Genomic DNA, 14,808 nt, shown 5'->3' with positions numbered 1-14,808 from the left:
AAAATATTATAAATTCATTTTTGAAAGAAAAGATTTATATAAAGAGGAGAATCTTCTTATTTGTAAAGTTTATATAAATCTGTTAGGTCTTTAAGAATAATTTGTGATAGAATAATTTTAGGTATATTATTAATGTCTTTATTTAAAATAAAATACTTTCAGTTTCCCTCTTAGTTCTTCTCTTAGAAAAATAAAGTTGAGGGTGAGAGAAAACTTCTAAATTCCTTTTAAAAGCTCAATCACAGTGAGGAATATCAAGAAAAGATTTTTTTTCTTATACACAAAGATATTACACCACTTGTAATTCTTACAGCAATATGGTGTCTAACATTTAAAGTGGAAAATGAAAGAAACGGTGCTTCTATCTCAGTTTAGCTCTTTCCATGCTTGTGTCCTAAACAAAGCAATGGACCTCATTGCTGCTTTTCATGCCTTGCACAGATACCCCACTCACGTCCTATTCTGTGGGACATAGTAGATTTACCCAGATGGACATAATTTTTCTGTAATTTTAAAGCAGGTATTATTAGAGTTTTGCTTTTTTTCTCTTTGCAGTAGGGTGGAGAGAAAAAAAGGCAAGAGAAATTCAATATGTTAATCTGACTGGATTACATAATACAGTAAAAGCCAATGGTTAACTTCAATAGTCTTTGTAAGTATTATGAAAGACGTCATAGTGTTAACGTCCCCAGAACTTCTGATGGCAGTGAAAATGATTCTCATGCTATAGTTAGATGATTAATAGTTAGATGATTAAGTCTCCCAAAAGGAGTGAAAAAGAGTGAAACTCCTGAGTTTTAATTTAGTACCTTATTTTTTTTTTAAAGATTTTATTTATTCATCCGAGACACAGAGATACAGAGAGAGAGAGAGGGCAGGAGCAGCGGGAGGGGGAGAGGCAGAGGGTGATGGAGAAGCAGGCTCCCCGCTGAGCCAGGAGCCGGATGTGGGGCTTGATCCCAGGACCCTGGGATCATCCTGGGATCATGCACTACCGGAGCCGAAGGCAGATGCTTAACCATCTGAGCCACCCAGGCGCCCCTGTTTTGTTTTTATTTATTTGTTTGTTTCTTTGTATGTTTGTTTTACTTTTTATTATGTAGTTCTCTTGTATCAAGTTTAGTAAATATGATATTTTATGATTATTATTTTGCCTGATAGGGTGAAAGTTGAATTCATTCCATTTTTCTTTTACACACTGCTCTTAAGTTAAGCCAAATTTTACTTTTCCTTTTTGAACATGAGGCTATTTATGATGGGCTAAGGGGGGTAAGAAGCAGAAGTTCCCAGTAGAAAGGAGTCCATCAGCTCCATCAGTTTGTTTTGTTCTTCTTGAAAACCATGATCAACACAATTGAATTCCTGGGCTCCATATACATTGAAATTTTATTTTTTGCATCAGACTATTTAATAAATTAATAAATGCGGGAAGGCCTCCAAACACCCAGAGGTATTCTTTTTTAAACTTGCAAATGTTTTGTAATGGGATTTATTAAGCCCCTTTTGGAGGATAAAGGGAGATATTGAGAGGAAGAAAGAAAAAAAAGGTAGTTTTGGAATGCTTTCCTAAAATGATTGGGTCACCGGTATAGAAGTGAACATGATTTACAAGGCTAGTACTTTTATCTTTTGTTCCTTCCACATATGTATCATTTTTCAGTGTTTTATTTTTCTGCCAACAAAAGGTTATTTTGCAATAGAAATATTCTGAGTCATTTTGGAAAAGTTCAATTCTGCCTCCATTCCAAATTCCTCGTTAGTCTTTTTAAAACTTAGGATAAAGGGCAAAGTGAGTCAAAGTGAAATTTTTCTCCCCTTGGGTAGAAATACTTAATTAGTAGTAATCTTTTCTTTTCTTTTCTTTTTTTTTTTAAATTTTATTTATTTATTTGAGAGAGAGAATGAGATAGAGAGAGAGCATGAGAGGGGGGAGGGCCAGAGGGAGAAGCAGACTCCCTGCTGAGCAGGGAGCCCGATGCGGGACTCGATCCTGGGACTCCAGGATCATGACCTGAGCCGAAGGCAGTCGCTTAACCAACTGAGCCACCCAGGCGCCCAGTAATCTTTTCTTTAGATTATTTCTCCTTTTAATTTTTCTGAAAGTCTTGTAGACACATATCTTTATACTCTGTTTTGTTAAAAGTCATTCCAAATGTAGATTGATGGTAGAAATGACTTGCTAGGAATATGTTCACCAGATATGCTCCCTCCCTGGTGCACAGCACTGCACCATGTAGGAGATAGCAAGTTATTCTCAGGGATGAAAACTCTTTTGGGGGGGGGGGCAGAGAGAGAGAGGGAGAGAGAGAGAATCCTAAGCAGGCTCCATGCCCAGCACAGAGCCGATGTGGGGCTCGATCTCATATCCCTGAGATCATGACCTGAGCTGAAATCAAGAGTAGGACGCTTAACCAACTAAGCTACCCAGGCGCTCAAGGGATGAAAACTCTTTTAAATCACTTACTAAACACAAACTTGTATTAATGTGATTCATTGAGGCCCCATCAGAGGAAAAAGAAGAAATAATGTATAAAAATGAAAATGATCATTCTTTACATAATTTTAAGCATACTTTTATCATAAGATACTTATTCTCTGCAGGAGATAATGAGTCTGCGTAAAATAATACTGTGTTGATGCTTTTTAGTTGTGTGTTCAGAAGCTGAGTTATGTGTCACGTTATGGAAGTGTAAGAGGTTTTAGTTTTAGCTTTTGACATTGACTGATTAGACTAGAAGCTAATAAACACAGAATATATTTTTGCATGGTCAAAGACTAAATTGGTTTCTTACCATATTTCTACTCTTTATTACTGTGTTATCAAGGTAACTATCTTGCCTAATAGCAACTGTTTTTCAAGTCTGTTCAGGACACACTGTATGTGCCATAGTCTCTCGGAAGAAGTGTCATACCCACTTGTTTTCTCTCTTGTTGCTTACCACATGCCTTAAAAAAACAAAAACAAAAATAGCATTCAGTAATTTGCAAAGAGCTTTGAATTTGTCCCTGTGAAGCTTATTTGTACATTGTAGTATTATTGTTCCCTGATGGTGATTCTAGTAAAAACACATAGTTACATAATTGGAAACACCTTTCAACAAATTCTAGAATGGCTTTTTCTCTCCTTCTCTCTCCAACTCCCCAAACTCCTAAGGGTTAAAAATGACCAAAGGAACTAAAAGATGATAGTTATAGGAACTTACTAGCTCAGTGATAGCAGTTCAGTGATAGAAATAAAGGCTTTGAAGGAGAATTTACACTCGAAGGTATTACAACGTAGAGCATCGTAACCCGGAAGGATAATCTGATGGCGAGGAAAGGTGTGTGTTTGTTCTGGGGTAGGTGGGGTCAGGGTGGGGGAGTCTTCTTCTCTGTTGGTAGGTTATTGTAGTTGTGGCAGATGCAGCCAGGAAGATGTGAAACTATCTGTAGAACCAGATTCATTTCCTCACAGAAACTTTTTTCTAAAAACTACATCTTTATTCCCTGTCAGTGGAAGTCTGACTGTGACTGGTGTTGGTATGTTAGGCAGGGGTGTGGTTTTTATGAGTAATGATGTGAAGTGGTTAAGAAATGTTAATGATGGAAAGAAGAGGCCTTTTCATATATGGCAATGTGCATTACCATAGATTTGGCACAAAGGGAGAGCCAAAAAGACCAATCACAGTGGCCTCTGACCCAAACTTTTTGCTTTCCCAAGCAGGAAGATGTCAGAGCAGAAGGCTGGGGAAATAAAATATGTGGAAGACTATTTCAGGTGTCATAAGGACCTGGAAATTGAATTACCAAAGCATAGTTTGATGCTTTGGAAAATTAGGTGAAGGCGGTGTGCCATATAAAAGACAGTTAACCCTATTGAGTACCATGAATATGGGAAGGCACTGCCTGGATTGCTTTATGCACTTTCCCAATACAGTGGTTCTTTTTTTTTTTAAAGATTTTATTTGTTTATTTGAGAGAGAGAGAATGAGAGAGAGCACATGAGAGGGGGGAGGGTCAGAGGGAGAAGCAGACTCCCTGCCGAGCAGGGAGCCCGATGCGGGACTCGATCCCTGGACTCCAGGATCATGACCTGAGCCGAAGGCAGTCGCTTAACCAACTGAGCCACCCAGGCGCCCCCCAATACAGTGGTTCTTAAACCTGAGCATGTACCAGAGTCTCCTGGAGGGTTAAAAAAAAAAAAAAATTACTTAAACTAAAACAAAGCACAGATTATTAGGCCCTGCCCCCAGAGTTTGGGGTGTGGCTTGATGAGTATTTGTCTATCTAAGAAGTTCTCAGGTGATACTTCTAGCCAGGGAGCACACTTAGAGAACAAATAACAAATATAACAAAAACAAATAACAAATAATGCTTAAAATAACCCCATGAAGTAGGCATTACTATTTTTATTTTACATATTAGCAGTCTGAGCTTTGAGAAGTTAAATAAATCACACAGCTAAGAAGTGGCAGCATGGAGGTTTCTTCCTGGCTCCCAAACCCAATCTTTCTCCACCTAATCATACTTTATTATCAGATAAAGAGATAAAGGACAGTGAACAAAAGAAGGTAGAAATAATGTCATTTGACATTGGGGACTGACTAGCAGAGTAGGAACATCAGAGCTCTGGTGTCCAGAGGGGCTGTGATCTCGACCAGGATGCAGTGAGGCTGTTTTCTGGTGTGTGAACTACCACCATTTATCTGAGGTGGTCAGCAGAATTGCCAATGAGCACTGGGGAAGCCTTTGCCAAATCAAAAGAGAAGAGAAATAATAGAATTTCACAGAAGATGAAAGGTTGATATTAGAAGTTCATGGTATAAAAGCTAATTTGGAGAAAACAAACAGGAAAGCAAGTACTTTTTTATGGGAGTTACATCAGTGACTTAAGGCATCCTCAAACGTGTGAAGAACAGAACAGAAATAGACACATCATTTTCACAAACCCATGAAGAAAAAATAAACAAATGGATTGGTGAATATAATTGCATTAGAGCATTCGATCTTCTCCCCATACACTGTCTAACTATGTAGCTTTGTGGCTGAACCATTCACAGGGTTTCGTTCTGTATCTTCTTGTCATTTTCATATTTTCATCCTGTATCATCTTGTCATTTTCATACGTGCCGTCTCCATTCAACTGTCCTGTCAATCCCACATCTTACATATCAAAATGAAATGATAAACGATTTTATTATTGTGAGATACTTAGCCTGGTTCTATTCTTCCACTTTAAAATCTCCAGAGAAATGTTATCCATCTGAAAGGAAGTGACTTGGATTTCACCAACATATACTTCAAAAAGGGGTTAATTTTTGTTGTTTTTATATGTTACTGTTGTGATAATACTCTGGAATTCTGCACTAATTTTACTTTTACTGCAGAACACTGTCTCACACCACCAGTTATTACTTAAGGCAAAATGCATGTCCACAATGGAGGGTTTGAATACTTTGGGGTGGAATTTTAAAGAAAATAATGTCACTATATTGAGATCTGTGATTCCATCATGGTAATTTTTTTTTTACTATCATTTTATTTTTTAAGCAAAGTTAAACCACCTCCACAAATTTCACCCAGCAAATCGATGGGCGGAGAATTTTGTGTGGCTGCAATGTTCGGGACATCCAGATCGTGGTTTGCAAATAATGCAGGTCTGAAAAGAGAAAAAGGTATGGAGCTTACTGAAGCTTAAACTTGCCATTTGTAATTTTTGTTTCTTGAGGGAAATTTGTAGTGGTTCTTGAATAATCTTGAACCCAGTATTCTCTGAACCCATTTTTCCATTCAGTTAGCATGTCTCTCCTCAACTACTCAAGCCTTATTAAGGAGAAAGGCTATCCTCTCACTATAAATGTGAAATAAATTGCCCATCTGAATGTTTGTATTTTGCTTTGCTGGCGACAATCTACCAGTGTCCTCAGCATTGTTAATGCCATACCATTCTACATTTTTACATTTTTGACAAGCTAATTCCATGCCATTGCCTCTGAGGTGTGGGGAGGAAAACCCTTGTTATCCCTACTTTAGAGACAAGGAGCTTGAGATCAACGAGTTTGAATATCTTAGCTAAAAGCACCAGTTAGGAAGTGATGGTATCCGAGTTTGAATCCAGGTTTTCTAAAGCTCCATCTTGACTCTAAAAAACAAACAGACAAAAACCACCACCAACAACTTTGCCATATTATAAGTTAAAAGATAAAAACAGGCTCCTGCTCAGAAATGAGTCATCTTTTCTTTTTAAAGATATATTTATTTATTTGAGAGAGAGCACGTGCAAAAGTGAGGGGAGAGGCAAAGGGAGAGGGAAAGAGAGAATCTCAAGCAGACTCCACACTGAGCACGGAGCCTGACATGGGGATCGATCCCATGACTCTGAGGTCATGACCTAAGCCAAAATCAAGGGTCAGACGCTCAACCCACTGAGCCACCCAGGCGCCCTTAAGAGTCATCTTTTATGGTAACCATTGCTCCTTTGAGTTTATAGAATTGTGTTTTTTTTAAATCCCTGCTTTGATAGCCAAGATTAATACCTAAATTTTTTTTTTTTTTTTTTAAGATTTTGTTCATTTATTTGACAGAAAGAGTGAGAGCACACAAGCAGGGGGAGCGGCAGAGGGAGAGAGAGAAGCAGGCCTCCCGCCGAGCAGGGATCCCGATGAGGGGCTCGATCCCAGGACCCCGGGATCATGACCCGAGCCGAAGGCAGACACTTAATGACTGAGCCACCCAGGCGCCCCAATACCTAAAATTTTTATATAATTACTGCTTTAGTATGTTACTCCTTATTTTTTGTGTGCAGAGGAGTGCCTGCATTCGTGAACCGGGTATTTAAATCTGAATGTTAAGATTGTGCCCTTATTATTTCAGCACTATTAAAGTAGGTCACAAACTGAGTTGTTAGTGAGGCACTTCTCTGCCCAGCTCCACAGGCTGTATTGTTCTTGGCAAAATGGCCCTGCTTTATGCTCAGTACTGGCAGTCAGACATCAGTCCTCTCCCTAGTTATCGCCTTTCTGTGACCCTTTCCTTGGAAATAGGATCTCAGGCACAGCAGGTTCCTTGCCTAAGTGGGAGAGGATACAGTAAAGTATGCAAGCCTTCCATTTTCTTATCCCATCTCTCTTTTTTTGTTACCTCCTTAGTTTTAATGATGCTATCAAAGTGACTTTTTGTTACTAGTTAAAACCCTCTGTGAAGCTCGATTTCAAATGCTTCTCCCTTCTGTTCTAATTACCCTTTTAACTTACTACTCCTTTATGTCCTGCTGACTGGTCGTTAGCCATTTTCTCAAATCAGCTGTAATTGATTCCTCTGGCATGGAGATAAGGTGACCCACCCAGCATTCATGAGTGATTTTATATGCTCCTAGGTTTACTGTAAAACCCAAGATACAGGACTAAACCTGTTTTAGTAGTGAGGACATGTGTACTTCCTTATAAAGTCATTTGATTAGATCCATATTCAGCACCTGACCTTAAAGTATGATTGGTCTTCGTTTACGTAGAGGCCCGTGATTCATGGAGAGGAGAGAAGAAAGAGGATTTGGGGGAGGAGGATGTGCGTGTTTTTCATTTATTTGTTTTAATCCAGATTTTAAAAAACAAAGTTTGGGATGCCTGGGTAGCTCAGTTAGTTAAGTGTCTGACTCCTGATTTTGGCTCCGGTCATGATCTCAGGGTCATGAGATCGAGCCCTCTGTCGGGATCCTTGCTCAGCTGGGAGTCAGCCAGAGATTCTTTCCTTCCCTCTCCCTCTGCCCCTCCCCCTCTCAAATAAATCAATCTTTAAAAAAAAAATAAAGTTTTCTGAGAGAAAGTAGAGAAGTTAAGCTGATGTAAGCACCAGGGAGCCTCTCGTGCGGTTGAACTGGTACCTCGCATGTAACTACATCTTAGTCCATGCGATGTTCCTTTCCAGTCAGTCCTTCCCTATCCCACCTGCTATCATTCATTTTTTGTAATGGGGAACAAATTATATGGCAGAAAAATACAAAAGGCTGTGAAATATTGTTTCACTGTATTAGAATTTTGAGGATATTTTCATCATTTTTGAAATAAATTGCTTAGGATTTAAACATAGTTTGAGAGCAGAGAGATTCTCATATTCATTAGCATCCACTTCTAAGAAGCAACCTTGAGGCAGGGAGCAGGCACCCTGTGAAACATTTCCTGCTGTATTTTCTCTCTCCTTTTATGCCATTATCCCACAACCAGGATCTGTTTCTCTGTTTGTAGATCAGTCCAAACAAGTTGTAGTTGAGTCTCTCTACATTATCAGCTGCTATGGGACCTTAGTGGAGCACATGATGGAGCCACGGCCACTCAGCACTGCCCCCAAGATCAGTGATGACACCCCACTGGAAGTGATGACCTCACCTCGAGCCAGCTGGACTCTGGTTAGGTAGGACCTCCTTCCATTGTTTTTAGCAGCTTTACTGAAGTGTAAAATACTGAAAATGTACAATTTGATCAAGTTTGACATCTGTATACAGCTGTGAGACCATCACTGTGATTAACATTACAAGTATATCCATCACCCCCAAATGTTTTCTTGTGCCTCTTTGTAGTCTCTCCCTCCTGCCCTTCTTTATCCCTGCCTCACCCACTGAGCCCCAGGCAACCACTGCTCTGTCATTAGAGATTAGTTTATAGTTTCTAGAATTTTATATAAATGGAATCATAGTGTGTGGGCTCTTTTTTTTTTGTCTTGCTTCTTTCCACCCAGCAAAGTTATTTTGATTCATCCCTGTTATTGCATGTATCAGTAATTCCTTTTTTGAGATATAATTTACATGTAATACAGTTCACCCATCTAAAGTGAATTTTCGGTAGGTTGTATACCCATCACCACACTCATTTTCATCACCCTCAAAAGAAACTCTATACACATTAGCAGTCTCTCTCCATTTTCACCAAACCCTTCAGCCCCAGGTGACCATAATTTACTTTCTGTCTCTTTGGATCGGATCTGCCTACTGTGGACATTCTGTATGAGTGGAATCATACAAAATATGACCTTTTGCATCTGATTTTCTTCAGTTAACATAATGTTTTCAAGGTCCATCCATATTGTAACATGTATCAGAAGTTCATTCCTTTTTATGGCCAAATAATAGTCCACTGCATGGATATACCATGTTTTGTGTCCATTTGTTTATTCATTTTGTTTATCCATCACTAGATGACAGTTCCACTTTTTAGCTGTCATGAATTATGCTGCTAAGAGCATTCATGTACAAATTTTTGTGTGATCATGTTTTCAGTTGTCTTTGCCTTATGCCTCCTTTTGAATTACCTTGTCCTTGCATCTTTGTATTACATTTTCCAGAACTTGGGGTTTTTTCCTATCCTGCATATAGAGCTTTAGTGCTTCCTCTATTTCTAGTCTCATGTTCCCTGAAAATAGAGAGTACATTGGAATAGCCATTAAGGGGACTGGAAATGAATAGAAATTGATTGGAAGGTTTCCCCAAGATATAATGGCTAAACACTGTAGAAATGTTTATTAAGAATCAGAGTCCTTCTCAAAAGTACATGATCATTAGAATCTTTATAAGCAAGTATCAAGAGAGAGAAATAAAATCTAGAATAAAACCTGTTCAACAGAGTGTACAGTGGTACAGAAGAGGCAGAGAAAAATTTATCCTGACAAGTATGGAAGGAAACAGACAAAAATGGATATGAAAATGATCCCTCTCCTTTTGACATTTTAAAATATTCTTATATTGATTTTTGGAGGCTCCAGCATTCTTTACTACTACTTTACTGGCCTAGATTGATCTGATCAATATCTTATTTATCAAGCTATTTAGGAACAGGCAGATCTAATTAAAATTACTGCACCATCATTGTTGAAATAAATGGCTTATTTTGGAACTCACATTCTAATTAGGTCTGTAATAAGTCAGCCATTAATTTACTTTCTGTCTCTTTGGATCTGAAAAAAAACCCACTGTGTGGGTTTTTTTAAAAGCACTTTTACCTGCTTTATTTTATTTTAAAATATACACATATTCTGAGAGTAGTGAGCTCCAACAGTTGTCCGAAATTAGGTAAAATTAGAGCTACTTAGTTGTGACATTGAATTCCACACTTCCTCTCTGTCCAGTGCTTTGAATGTCTTATCTATCCTATTGGAAGGTCTTCTGCTATTAAACTAGTATCAGCTGTATGTAATTGTATGACTCACTGCCACCTTTTTTTTATTCTTTTTAATCAGATGGCCTTGTATTTCAGGTTTCAGCACTTCTAACAAGTTCACTTTAATGATTACAAAGATAGTGTGAGTTTATATCAGTGTCTATAAGTGGTGACAGTGATGGTGATTTACATCGCATCTATTAAGCTTAAATATTAATATTCTTCTGCCGTTTCCTTAGAACTCCTCAATGGAATGAATTGCAACCACCATTTAATGCAAACCACCCTCTGCTCCTCGCTGCAGATGCAGTCCAGTATTATCAGTTCCTGCTTGCTGGCCGTAAGTAGTTCGCATTGTTTTTTTACCTTCTGTACAGTGTTTTGAGATTTCATCTTAAAATGCTCACTTTTAATGCAGCCATGCATATTACCAAGGGTCCACAGGCCATAGGCCATAAAAATCAGATTGAGGCAAGTAAGATATTTAATACAAATGTAAACCATAAGCCTTCGTACACATTAAGTATGCCTCTGGCTTTTCATATTCCTTGGCCATGAGATACACTCCTGCAGTTATACAAGTTCATGGGGGTATATCTCGTGGTCTCAAAAGTTTTTTCTTTTTTTTTTTAAAATGAGGATACTAGGATATATTAAACTTCATAAAACTTGTTATCTGTTTCTGACATAAAAAAAAAATAAGCACGTTTCACTGTGAAAAGTATCAGTAGGTTTTTCTTTCTGTAGATTTTATTGGGAACAATGAAGTAATGATTGCAACTCTGTTGGGTATTTGTTTACTTTCGTATCTAAGCCCTAACATTTATAGAAATTGATCCACATTCTTTTTTCACTTGAGGAGAACATGTACATTGAGCTAGAAACAGCTTATTTTGTAGGGGAGGCATGGAAAGACAATATTTATTATCCAGTTTATGGTCATAGAATTAAAAATTCTTTACAATTATAATTTAATTTTGTAGGATTGACTGGATCCTTAATTTAACTTGATGGCTATGAGTGCTGTATGTTTTTAAGAAACTTCCTAAAAATCAACACTGACATGCTTTTAATGGAGTTTTGTTGTATAGAACTTACTATCTTGCCTGGCTGTTTTATGCAGCATGAAGCGAAATAGTTCTAAAACTATTTTATTTTATTTTTATAATGTGTTATGTATTATACTGGAAACAGAGAAGATTTACCGACTTTGCTCGAAATTTCTGAAACTCCATAATTATAACTCATAGTTGGCAGTCTTGCTCTCTTATAAAATTGAATTCAGTGATTCTTCCCAGCATGGATTTACTGAGTGACTTCTATGTGTCAGGCACTTGTGATTTAAACATGAATAGCATGTTGCTTCTGTGGCTCAGTGAATTCACTAATTCAGGAGACAGGCATTAAAAAAAAAAAGTAAAATAAAATGAGATGGGTATATCAGTGAACTATGAGTGCAGAACTTCAGTTGCCAAAGCCCCCCCAGAGGGGTATATGTAAGTGTTTTTGGGCTCAAGAAGCAGAGTCCGTAGATGTTGTCAGGTTCTAGATTATTGAATCATATATGTAGTTCTTATCATTTGAATTAGAAAAAAAATGACACTTCTATAAAATCAAATTTAAATCATAAGAACATTTTCCCCCTACCTCTCAACAGGGGTGAAAATAACTAGTTGTTGAATGAAGTAGAGTTGACTCAGAATTAATCTTGGTTTGCTTTGTTTCATTATTTTGATATTTTGTTATTTATTGTGTCCAGTAGGCAAACAGATATGTAGGACAAAGATAGGGGCAAAAATCAAATGCAGCTCTTTCCCTTAATTTTTGTGTTGCGGCAAATTAAGCTGATTGACGTTACTTGATTTTAGCAGCTCTAAACACTTCTGTCCAGTTCTCAGAATTACAGAGATCCCAGGTGCACAGTTTAAGAACCACCACTGTAGGCAGTAGCAAGCTGCCAAATGTTTTCAAGCATTGGAGTGACACCGTCAGAACCGCATTTTAGAAAGATCGCTCTGGCAGTGTTGTAATGGGAGATTCAGAGGAGGGGAGGGGTGCGGAGGCTTGGTGATCCTGGAGCAAGATGAGAGGGCTTTAATTAAGTGTGTATTACGGAGAAGACAGGACAAACTTGTGAGATGTTGCAGAGTTGGAATAGAAAAGAATTAGAGATAATTTGAAAGAAAGGAGTCATTGATGATCCTATGGTTTCTAATTAAAATATATCGTATGAATGCATTTCATGTTAGACCATTCCAGATGGACTACCCCTGGGACAAGGATAGAAAGGCCTGAGTTCCAGTTCCAAACCACCTCTCAATAATTTGATAAATATAAAATATTAATAACAATACTTGCTCTTATAAAGGTGGTGTTATGGTGAATGAAGGGATGCTAAAGTGCTGTAAAAATTGTAAAACACCCAAACTAATAATACACTATATGGTAACTAACTTGAATTTAAATTAAAAAAAAAAAAAAAACCCTGTGCAACAGTTTAAGCATCATTCTGTATCTTTTCTCAAAAGTACTGGTTTTCATATAATAGACTTCAGGGACTTAATAATGGAATGCCTATTCTGACTATGTGATTCTGGTCATGTTGTAATATCTGCTATATAAGTGATGGATGTAATTAATTTGTTTTCTCTTACTTTGTGAAATGTCACTGATATAATTTAATAGGTTAAAAAAAAAAAACCTAAGCGATAGGTAATTCTGTAATAATTATTATATTACTTCTTTACATTGATGGCAGAGACACAGAATTAGCCTGATTTTTAAGTCCCCCGTTTCCTTAGATAAAGAAAGACGATTTGATTGTAAGTCCTGGACATGTGTATATTACAGGACTGAAGTGATTAAATATGCAAAAGATGGACATCTGCGTCAGAGGAGTAAAAGCCTGAAATACAATTGGTAAAAGCAATGCCGGAGCCAGTTTAGAGAGAATGTCTTTACCTGCCCATCTGTTCAGTCCTTTATGCAAGTTAGAGCCTCGTTAAGAAAAAAAAAGAAGACATTCTTATTACCCTCTTGCTTTCTCTCCAGTTCCTCTTACTGAAACCATTTGAAAAGCTGTTGTGACCTCTTAAAACACAAGTATACCATACCTGATGCTGGGAAGTTTTTTGTTTTACTTAACCATATTGAAAATCCCCTCTTACTTCTCAACTTGAAGAGTTGATAAATATATTACTGGAAGTATTTTCAGATACAACCATTTGGAGTAAAACTCTAATGCAAACTTCTCAGATGTTGCCAGCATTTTCACTGGTGTTGTGTTTTGGATCCGTGGACCAAATGAAGCGGACTTGTACAAACTCCGGAAATTATAATAATAGTAGACAAAGCACGATGTAAATGGAGATGGGAAAGAGACTTTGTCTCAGGGAGAAGAGAGTAGGAGAGCAGGATGTTTAGCAAGGAATCCCCACTCCCCTTCCAGCCCTGTAATCATAATAAATACACTGCTAGTTGATAAACAAAGTTCTGCATATGTGGCAAAAGGGTAACTGGTGGGGGAGGGGAAGAGAAACCTGCCTGAAACACTAAAGACTTCTCACCTAATTTTAAAGTGAAGTAAAAACTCCAAAATGTTGTGTTCTTTTTTTTTTAATTTTAATTTTTAATTTCTTAGAGTGTGGGGTGGGGCGGGGAAGGGGCAGTGGGAGAGTGAGAGAGAAAAATCTTTCTTTTTTTTTTTTTGAGAGAGAAAATCTTAAGCAGGCTCCACACCTAGCAGGGAGACCCACGCAGGGCTATGATCTCATGACCCTGAGATGGCAACCTGAGCCGAAATCAAGAGTAGGACGCTCAACCAACTGAGCCACCCAGGCGCCCCAAATTTTGTGTTCTTAACTGTCATCACATTTCCCACCTATATTAATTGAATGGGAATGATACAAAATTAAGGCATTTTGGTCTATCAGAAATTGACTCACACTGGAATGTTCCTTACACGATGGAGGCTGAGGTGTCTTCTTTGTTATTAGATTGAACCATAGAAATTGCCATTTTGAGTAAGTAAAACAGGAGTCAAATATCAACAAATTCATATGGTTTAATTGAGTAGATTGATTAAATGTGCAAAGTGAATGTACAAATGGTAATCTAATCTTGCTTTATAGCACAGTAAAGGTAAAAGTTAAGAATCTAATATCAGAAAAATGTTTTGCTTTGGTCATAAGAAATCTCAGGAATAGTTTATAAAAAGACTGCAGCAGAGGAGATTTGTAATTTTTGTGTTAACACCATTTTTTCTCCTATGAAAAAAATTCCATACTGTAATTACGTTTTCTAAAATAGGCACTTTATTTCAGTGTATTACTTTGCCGAAAACAAAGATAAACATTAGGAGAGACTAACAAATATCATCTAGCTTTGAATATGATCCCAAAATAGACAATAACTTTTTCTTTTGTCTGCTTCAGAGCTTCCCAAATTGTAAATTAAAGATAGGGCTTACTGAGTTGACTTGGGAAAGTTTTATTTAGGGGAGAAATAATGTTTCCTCCCTTTCTTCCAGGTAATTTGGCAGCAGCAGTATTTTTAAGTTGCTGACATTAACTAGCTTTGTTGGGGGTGGGGGGTCAGACTTTGAACTTCTGAGGTAATCCCTGGTATGTGAGAAGTTCCTCCCTAAGCTCATTGAGTTTTCTTTGTTAAATGGTAACAAGAGATC

The 14,808-nt window shown here is 37.6% G+C and overlaps 1 protein-coding gene across 6 annotated transcripts in view; it reads left to right on the top strand.

Moving 5' to 3' along the window:
• Window positions 1–14,808, top strand: part of BCAS3 (BCAS3 microtubule associated cell migration factor) — a 618,903-nt gene that overhangs the window by 281,841 nt on the left and 322,254 nt on the right. For all 6 annotated transcript variants that reach the window (XM_032428491.1, XM_032428494.1, XM_032428495.1 and 3 more), the window contains 3 exons: window positions 5,530–5,654; window positions 8,220–8,385; window positions 10,364–10,464. In XM_032428491.1, coding sequence (XP_032284382.1) covers window positions 5,530–5,654; window positions 8,220–8,385; window positions 10,364–10,464 — 392 coding nt within the window. The remainder of the gene's footprint in view (window positions 1–5,529; window positions 5,655–8,219; window positions 8,386–10,363; window positions 10,465–14,808) is intronic.

This window comes from Phoca vitulina, unplaced genomic scaffold (assembly GCF_004348235.1).
Source record: "Phoca vitulina isolate PV1807 unplaced genomic scaffold, GSC_HSeal_1.0 scaffold40, whole genome shotgun sequence".
NCBI classification, from domain to species: Eukaryota; Metazoa; Chordata; class Mammalia; order Carnivora; family Phocidae; genus Phoca; species Phoca vitulina.
The sequence above is the reverse complement of the archived record's forward strand: the minus strand, read 5'-3'. Positions and strand labels throughout refer to the sequence as shown.